This window comes from Oncorhynchus gorbuscha, linkage group LG05, assembly GCF_021184085.1.
Source record: "Oncorhynchus gorbuscha isolate QuinsamMale2020 ecotype Even-year linkage group LG05, OgorEven_v1.0, whole genome shotgun sequence".
In the NCBI taxonomy this organism is placed as follows: domain Eukaryota; kingdom Metazoa; phylum Chordata; class Actinopteri; order Salmoniformes; family Salmonidae; genus Oncorhynchus; species Oncorhynchus gorbuscha.
Window position 1 is genome coordinate 14,648,105 of NC_060177.1, and position 9,872 is coordinate 14,657,976.

General features: G+C 42.7%; 1 protein-coding gene across 2 annotated transcripts; it reads left to right on the forward strand.

Moving 5' to 3' along the window:
• Nucleotides 1-412: 412 nt before the first annotated feature.
• LOC124035014 (iroquois-class homeodomain protein irx-3-like) lies at nt 413-3,848 on the forward strand. Of its 2 annotated transcripts, XM_046348407.1 has the most exons (4): nt 413-869; nt 1,495-2,533; nt 3,069-3,135; nt 3,500-3,848. In XM_046348407.1, exons 1-4 carry the CDS (start codon nt 654-656, stop codon nt 3,552-3,554), a joined length of 1,377 nt encoding a protein of 458 aa, XP_046204363.1. In that variant the 5' UTR covers nt 413-653; the 3' UTR covers nt 3,555-3,848. The 2 variants fall into 2 exon arrangements, with proteins under 2 accessions (XP_046204363.1, XP_046204365.1); XM_046348409.1 differs by lacking the exon at nt 3,069-3,135.
• The last annotated feature ends 6,024 nt before the right edge of the window (nt 3,849-9,872 follow it).

The window sequence follows — 9,872 nt, forward strand, 5'->3', positions numbered from 1 at the left end:
CAAATCACTCGAGACGGGCAAACAACATACATTTCTTAGGTCTTTCTTTCCAGTGGACATGAGTCGTGGCTGCACATACGTGAGACACATGCATTAGAAGAAAACTGGAGACACTAGGCTTATGTGAAGTTAATCACTCAACAACACTGAAATATTTACTAGTTGGGCAAATGACCACAAATTGTGAATTAACACTAAAATGGGGTAGGGCTCAGGCGAACAAATAACAAATTAAATGATTGGCGAGCCATCAAATGAGATTTGAAAACCATTCAAATAAGAGATCGCGACGTCAGTGCACTTATCCAGGGGAAATACAGGAGAGAGAGAGAGAGAGGCGCGCGGCAGAGCGAGAGTGTGTATAGGGGGTGAGATTTGAGAAATGGGAGGGGCTTCTAAACGACTAGAAATGTCAATCAGAGCAAAGAGTCGCAATAATCTAAGGCAATCTGTAAGGACCTGACCTTAGTCCATCCAGATCAATAGGGAAGTGAAGGAGGAAGGCGCAATCGGATCGTTTACACTGGCTGTTTTTGAGGAAATATAGACTTCCCTTACACTTTGTTGTACTCACTGTAAAGTGGATATCGCAGTACGTACCGCGAGGGCGATTCCCTGCTTTTTGTGATTGCAGCAGACTTTTTTCTACGACCATGTCTTTTCCGCAGCTGGGATACCAGTACATCCGACCGATATACCCACCGGAGCGACAGGGTATCAGCAATGCCCGAGCCGGGACGGAGTTGAGCCCGTCCGGGGCACTCTCAAACGTTCTCTCAACTATGTATGGATCACCTTTCGCCGCAGCAGCACAGGGCTATGGAGCATTTCTGCCCTATTCAAACGATATATCAATTTTCAATCAATTGGTGAGTGCCTTTGTTTATTTATGCCTCTGCTTTCCTTCATTTGCTTTCCCCCCATCCAGACTAAAAAAGAGAAAGGTCGCAGTGACGTTACGTTATTGAGACAATGATCCATTCAGGACTAAACAAGAAGACTCGTTGGTCAACTTTGTTATTGACTCCTTTTTTTGGAAATAGTTAAAGTAGCTAAAAAGTAGCACTATAACTGAAATGTCAGTCGAAAACCTATGTTTAGACCACTAGAAAATAAAGAAAGCAACTGAAATCAAACGCAGTATATTAAGTGTGTATACATGCATCTTGAAATACAATGAAATGTTTTGCAATTGGTAGGGAAGTGTTATAAATCAAATAGTTTTGTCGCGAACGGAAATGGTACGTAACAAATAAAAATGTGTAACTTTTGCATATGGCAATGCTTTTTGTTAGTCGTAAACGCAGAAATCACAGGTCCTATGTAAAGAAAGATAAATGTGGTGATAGTGGCTTTATATTGCATATATATTGCATATATTAGCCTATATGATTTTATCTTATTTAACATAAAGTAGAATTTAATTTAGAAAACATCATTAATCTATCATACTATCTCACACATCCCATTGGGTCTCTGCTCTTTGTCTTTTAGGGTGCTCAGTATGAGTTGAAAGACAGTCCAGGCGTACAAGGACACCCAGGATTTGCCCACCATCACCCAGCGTTTTACCCATATGGCCAGTATCAGTTTGGTGACCCGTCCAGACCCAAAAATGCGACCAGGGAGAGCACGAGCACACTGAAGGCCTGGCTAAGCGAGCATCGTAAGAACCCCTACCCCACCAAGGGGGAGAAGATCATGCTGGCCATCATCACCAAAATGACCCTCACCCAAGTTTCCACCTGGTTCGCCAACGCCAGGAGGAGGCTAAAGAAGGAGAACAAGATGACCTGGACTCCCCGGAGCCGCACAGACGAAGAGGGAAATGTTTACAACAGTGATCACGAGGAGGGAGAGGAAGGGGACAAGAGGGAGGATGAGGAAGAGATTGATTTAGAAAATATCGACACGGAAAATATCGAGAATAAGGACGACTTGGATGATCAGGATGACCTACACGCTGATTTAAAATTAGATGGTAGAAGTGACTCTGAAATTTCAGACGGCTATGAGGATTTACAAGGGCCCGATCAGAGATTTCTGAAGGCTGTAGTGAAGGAGGGCAAAGACATTCACGTGGACCGGGGCGAGCACTTCCACCACCACCATCACTCTTTTGAAATGAAAGCTTCACAACCGAATGTCGAACAACTTAAACTGAATCCGGTGTCCATCAACTCGCCCCCATCAGAAAATAACGCAGCCCCGGCCCAAAAGCCAAAGATTTGGTCTTTGGCGGAGACAGCAACAACCCCTGACAATCCCCGCAAATCTCCACAAATGAATGGCAGCAACACAGTTGGGCCCGCGGCCCAGACCATAATCAGCCCTCATCATAGACTCATCTCTTGTCCTGTTGGGAAAATCCAGAACTGGACAAACCGAGCTTTTTCTGCCCACCAGCTCGCATTACTGAACTCTAACCATTACCTTGGACTGGCGAACCAGGCTTCGGCTAACGGGCTCGCACTCTACAGCAGGCAGCAACACACGCAGGACAAGAGTCATAGCTCAGACACAGCCGTCACAGGTACATGTCACCAACACTGAGGCTGGCGAGCCTGACTGTATAACAAACTGTTCATTATTACTCTATTTCAGACTTTACTTATCCCTCTTTAACGCATTATTAGCCTACTTAAAGAGGCCTGTTCTGGACAGACATTTTGAGGCCGTAAAGATGATCATAAAAAGTGTGTTTCCATGCTGTCGTTTATGTGACAGAATAAGGTGGCTTTGAAGCTTTGAACTGGGGGAATACAGACAGAGGTGGTCGGAATAAAATGCATTGGTTTTTAATGTTATTATCAGCTGGTTTATTGTGAGAATGGATTATTATTCATGTCCGAAAATGGTTTTTAAATTTAGCAGTTGGCCCCATATTTCTTTGTCACATACCTACTTCAGTATTTGTACGTGCTTGTATTTAACCCGTGACTGACGTGAAGATTCCCAGGCAGTAAAATAAAGTATAGACTAAATTCACTGCGACAGTGCTGTGCTCTAGTTATAGACGGGAAAATGAATGCATTTTTAAATGTATTTTATTGCCATTATTATTTCAGAGAGATCTAGTGCCTTGGAAGCAGAGAAAAAGTTGTTAAAAACAGCCTTCCACTCAGTTCATAGACGGTAAGAGTCTGTCATCTTTATTTTATTTGGATATATTATTTTTGATGCACACCCCATTTTATCGTTGCCTACCACATTTACTCAAACTGCAGCTCTTGTGTTGTATGTGTAGGACATCGAATAGATGGATTCCTCCGTGCTTGTCTTATTTCGTTGAGGCCTCAAAATTATATTTGCATATTTGTCGTGCAAAACCCCCAGCTCAAATTTACCACATTGGTTTTATAACCGGCTCTCATTTTCCAACAGCAATCTTCACTTTATATCAGTTTACTTTTCAAGCAATTCATTACCTTGCAGTTGTAGGTTATTATTATTTTCCCTTTGCTGAGTGTATTTATTTTCTTGCCCCGTGTGTTTGCAGGCCTCAGAATCAACTCGAAGCAGCCATGGTTCTGTCAGCTCTCGCCTCCACCTAGACTTTGACTTTTTCTCTTTCTTTTTATGGTTTTATTGTAATCTGTTGTAAGGAATGTAAAATCAGAATACTACATCTGTGTATACTTACCTTGTAAGCATGTCCTGTGTAAACCTGCTAATGTTATAATGTATGAACCAGTAGTCTGTGACTTTTCTTTTTCTTTTTGTAAGTTCTGTGAGGATTTGATGTTCAAAATGTTTTGTATATAAAGTTAAGAAAATGTACATACTTGTGAACCAAATTGTACAAGAAAGTCTATATTTTGGCTAATAAATGAACTGCTGCAACTTTATTCAAATCGCTTGTGATTTTTGGGACGATTGTTTGTCTGATGATTGTTTTGTGAAAGGAGAATTAGCTGTTGTGGGCGTTAGATGTTACGAATTAGATTTTGAAGTGGTGCAGAATTGCAGCGCTTTGCTTTTTGCATGTGCGTTTGTCAGTCTGCGTGGCCTACGGCGATTAGGCTTCATCATACTTGGTTGTGATAAGTAAATATTCTAGCAGGATTTGAGGCCTTTTCATATGAGGGATTTAAGAGTAATTAGCTGATTATTGCATCGTACATTTGGATATTACTGTTCTGGGATTATCCTTATTGAGGCGTAACAGACGAATTAAAATTAATAATTATTTCATTAACTTTCGTATGAAATTTGTATGGCATATGAGGAGAATGTATGTAGGGCTACTGACCATTTGGAAGTAACTATTTTGGACTGAGAGGTTAAACATCGTATAGGCTGGCTATGCGTACATGGGTTGTGGTGTTGTATGTACGATGCAATTTCAGTTCGCGTGTAATATTTGTGTTAGGCCTACTACATGTTTTTATATGCATCTTCGATTTGGTCAGCCGTTGTGGGCTGCACTGCTAACTATATGCCACCAATACATTGTGATATCATTTATTTAGGTTTGTTTCAACATCTAAGATAATTTGCATGTCAGAAGCGTTGTGAGATAAAGTTAATGTAAAGTTGGAGTTGGAGCTCCCTCTACAGTCAAATCTAGTCACCATCGTCGATTCTGCGGTCTGGAAAAGACAGGGATAGGGATATTTGAACCTAAATCACAACTTTCTATTGTAATTATTAATATGTAATCAAGCCATTGAAAAAATTATTTTAATATAGGTCCATCGTAAAAGCGTTTGTCATGGTTTGGCATGCATTAAAATACAACCTTTTCCAGCGTTACACTCAATTGACCTAAAAAGGTTTAGGGATTTGATAATTTCATTCTTAACAATTAATTGATCAGTGTTTTTTTATATGACCTTTATTTGTACATATTAACTTGGGAAATGTTCCTGCTGCATAAACACCATTGTTAATAAACAGGCCACATAAACAAAAATAAAATAAATGGGGCGCATATTCACACAATTAGTTGTTTCAGTATCCTTTAATTTAGTTTTTTTCCCCTCAGTTTATTTTACTCCACAAAAAAGTATTAAACGTTAAATTGTACATTTCAACCGCCTCTTCAAAATGGTTAAAGTTGTTATAGGCCTATGACCATTTCCCCAACTTGTCAAGGAATGAAAAAACAGGCTCGGCCTACTGCAACAAAAATCAACAAGAATAAACATTACATCCTATCGAATTTGCAACATGTTTACAGTCAATTGTGCAGTGAAATCAAGCGCAGATTTCGAAATAGAAACGAAATACGTGAAAATAAGACACTTTTGTAGATTTATGAATGTGTTTGAATTAGCCAATTAAATAGTCTTCTTCAAAAACCTACATTGTTTTTCCTAGAAAATAGAAGAATACAGACAATATGGATTCAAATTGTCTGGGGAGCCCCAGATATCCCTTTTCCCTCTTTGTTGAATGTTTTTTTTTTATCATACAAATGGCGCATTCTGTCACACATTCAACCAATTGAGCGCGTTTTGGGTTGATTGGCCAATGGAGAGCAGGACCGCTTTCTTTTCAGGGCTCGCTCTGGGATGGTTACATAGCAGCGCAACACAACAGATAAAAAATACCAACATTTCCAACCGACATTCGAGGCTGTGCTTAGAGACCCAGCCTGGGGAGAAAACTTTGGACCGGGGCTTGGTATTCTACTAAGTAGGCTGGCCTTCTCGCGCTCTTCTCACCATGCTGCCTTCCTGTCCAATCAATTATCTTCCTGAGAGCCCTCTATCTAACTGCGCGCGCACTATGCATATTTATAAGTCGCAGCGGCTAGTTGTGACACTGATTGATGTAATCATTTTTCTGGTTTGTGCCCACTTTCACTCGGAAACGCACCGGCACCACGAGCTCTGGCTGCACCGCGCCGCGCAGGAAGTAACACAGAGAGAGTGACCAGCATTCGCCTATCACCGATGATGACCCACTTAAAACACATAGCACAGGTCACGAGAGAGAACGCGCTTCCCATACCAATAAACATGCCCCAAGATGTCTCGGTTGTTCAAATGAACTCTAGCCTACAATGAAAGTTAAACCCACAGTATAAAAGTACATCATATTTGATACATTTAAATGTAACCAAAATATACAGTATCACATTTAATCTAAGAATCAGGCGCTGTTTATTAAGTATTAAAATGTAGTCAAATTGACAGAATAGATTGACATGATATTACATAATTTTTCATCAAAAACATACAAATACTTTTTCCTGTCAGTGATAATACTTGCAGTGGTATAATAAACCATAAGAACCCCCACAACTATATCCCCTCCTACTCACACATACACATGTGTGCGCACGTTCATTACGATCAGAAATATTGATGATTTCCTCAGTGTTCTGGGGGATGTTAGCTGATAAGGGAGCTTCTGGAACAATCTCTCTTGATCATGAGAATTCAATCGGAATGCTACTGAAGGGACAGCGATCGTTGTTCAGAGTGCAGAGGACCTCTTCTGATTCGTGCATGAAATTAGGGATTACAATTCCTCAGTACAAACAACCGAATCATGCCTGTGTCTATGTCGCCATACGTGTCAAACCTGCTACGGGTTGAACAGAGCAAATGGAATGCATTAGCTAACATTTCGCTCAGAGCTACACACCACAGCGCATGCAGGGGCCACTTCCAGCGGGGCACGGTGTGTCACTCATTTCCCCGCGTTAAGTGGATGTCCTCGTGGCTATTGAGCAATAATCAACACTGACTCCTCTTTTTATTTCCTCGCTCCCAGCGACGTTAAATACTCTGACTGATTGATTCGCCAGAAAGTATGGTTTAATAGTACAACGGATAAAAAAGGAAAGGCAACACACATTTACGGATGGACAACTTGCTTGTGCGCATTTATACACAGAAAATAACAAGACAAAGAACAGCTATATGGCCAAAACGAACATATTTTTTTACAAAAAGCAGTGTCCTTAATATAAATGTAGTAGTGTAGATATCAGATTCATGAGGAATATGAAATGTGAGAATAAACATAAATACACACACACACACATTTGAGTTTTTATAGACAAGTTCATTCTTGTGCTTGTTGGGCAGTTCTATTTTACATTATAAAGTGAGGGTGATCTGAGGTGAGCCTCATGCACCAAGGCTGTGGGAAACCCAGTTCCTATTGACAGGCTGCAAATAAATGGCATTTCAGTCCATCACTAATCACATGTCCTTTGTTGTCCTGAGTGCTGCTCACATCCAGCATCAATGAATAAAGACAGAGGTACATAGCTACGCCCTGCAAAAAAAGGAATGTATTGTAAAAACAGATTTTGAGGGGGAAAAAATCCAAGATAGAAGATAGAATCATGAAAAGGAAATCTAATCTGTAACTCTGAGCTGTGCATTGATACAGTGAGGAGGGTGGACAGACAGGACGGCTGGATCGGACGCACGGACGCGGTAGTGCCAGGTTGGACGGTGTAGTAGTGGGGCCGGTGAAGGGGCCTGGCCAGGTCAGGCAGCCAATGGAGCCATCAGAGAGAGATGGAGGATCCATGTGAATGGAGAGAACGAGAACAGAGGAGTAAATAAACAGAAGAAGGGGCCAGAGGTGCCCTGTGAAAGAGAAGGCATGCCCAAATAAAGAGGGTCAGCCTCGTGTTTTCACCTCATCCTCCCCTTCTGTCATTGCGACCCTCGTCCCCCTCTGTCCCCTGTCCGCTCACACCACACCCCCTCCTGACACAGAGACGGACAAATGTCATCTCCTTTGTGGCCCCAGACCAGCTTTGAAGAGGACCAATTTCTTTGTCCTGTGAGCTAATCCCTTTATGAGGCACTGCTGATATTCCCTGTCCCCTACAACACACACACACACACACACACACACACACGCACACACACACACGCACACACACACACACACACACACACACACACACACACACACACACACACACACACACACACACACACACACACACACACACACACACACACACACACACACACACACACACACACACACACGCACACACGCACACACGCACGCACGCACGCACGCACACACACACACACACACACGCGCACACGCACACGCACACACACACACACACACACACACACACACACACACACACACACACACACACACACACACACACACACACACACACACACACACACACACACACACACACACACACACACACACACACACACACACACACACACACACACACACACTACGCACGGCAGGCCCAGAGGGTTGCCCGTTAAAACCCACCCATCCTGGGTGTTAGTCTGTGACCACAGGAGGAGAAGAGATCATCTCAGAGAGAACACATATCCCACCACAACGATATATCTCTGGTACACAGGGTTACAGGCCTTTCCACACCAGTCCAACTTGTTATTGAGTTTCCTTTACACATTGGATTTGAAAAGAGCTATACAGAAAAGCTCTCTCTGTAGTATGTCAAAGATGTGGACGTGCAACTCATGTGCCCCAAAGTTTGTTTTATAGCCCATATTTATTTTTAACTGTGGAAGTGGTGCACAAACAGGTTAAGGAATGGCCAGTGAGAGAGAGAGAGTAAAGAGGGTTGTCCTGTTTTCCCCAGGCCTACTATAGAGGACAAAAGGCCGGGAAGGAGTGAAATTCTCCTGGGCCGGAGCGGGAGAGAGGGAGGGCACCGATTTCATGCCTATTGTTGATGGGGGTTAGAAAGAGGAATTCTTTTACTGAATCCGAAAGGCAACAAGTGGGGAATGGGGGACAGGCGGACAGAGGGAGAGGCGTCTAGGCTTTTGCCGTTCACCCATCTGTAAGATTGTGCTTTTCTCAGCCCCCGTTAGACTCATCCCTCAGCCGCGCCCAAGTTACAGAGCAATTATGGAAATGCAGCTTTAAAGCAGAGCACTGCTCTCTTTATGTTCTTCCCCCTGACAAAGCAAAGGGCTCGGGCCTTTTTATCCCACCCCTCTATTAAACATGCTTCTGCACTACCATGCATATGTTCTGACTTTCTCCTTTTTATCCCACCCCTCTATTAAACATGCTTCTGCACTATCATGCATATGTTCTGACTTTCTCCTTTTTGTCACTCAATGGAGTTGCATCTGTTGGTAAAGATTCAACTAAAGACTGGAATAAAGAATGAAATGTAGATATATGAGTGTATTTCTGAAAGTGTTTTTTTTTTGTTAACTTGTTTATGGGGGTAGTATATTGAAAGAGTTTGGGGGGGCTGAGAGAGAGAGAGAGAGAGAGAGAGAGAGAGAGAGAGAGAGAGAGAGAGAGAGAGAGAGAGAGAGAGAGAGAGAGAGAGAGAGAGAGAGAGAGAGAGATCTCCACTCTCCACCCCACGCCGTCTCCTCACACGTCACTAACAGAGGCACAGCAACCAGCCACTCTACTCTTTCTCAGCTTTGTACATTAGTCAGCGGTGTAGCACAGAATTTAGCCGCACGGTGCGAACTAATAAGACACATTTTCTTCTGCTTTTGAGATGATCACACGGGAGTGAGGTCTCTAGCAGGGCGAAGGGAGAGGCTCTCCGCACACAGCAGAGGCCTTGTACGACAGCACCTTTACACCCCCAACACATCTAACACATGCCAATACTGGCCCTTTCACTCATCACTGTTAATGAGCGGACATATTTTGGACGTTTCCAATATTTGTACAGACTTCATACATTGCATACAGGCCCCTTTATTCCCAATCACATGCAGGCACCGACACTGGTTGAGTTCCAAGTCACATCCTATTCCCTATGTAGTGCACTAGTTTTGACCAGGGCCCTATACTACTTTTGACCCATAGAGCTCTGGTCAAAAGTAGTGTACTTTCTAGGGAATAGGGTGCCATTTGGGATGCACATACTGTCTAGTCTCCTAGATGTAGAAGGACAAGAGGAAAACTCCTTG

Coding starts and splice junctions, on each gene's coding strand:
- LOC124035014 (XM_046348407.1), top strand. CDS start 654: ATGTCTTTTCCGCAGCTGGGATACCAGTACATCCGACCGATATACCCA. Junction 870..1,494: donor TATCAATTTTCAATCAATTG/GTGAGTGCCTTT, acceptor TTTGTCTTTTAG/GGTGCTCAGTATGAGTTGAA. Junction 3,136..3,499: donor TTCCACTCAGTTCATAGACG/GTAAGAGTCTGT, acceptor GTGTGTTTGCAG/GCCTCAGAATCAACTCGAAG.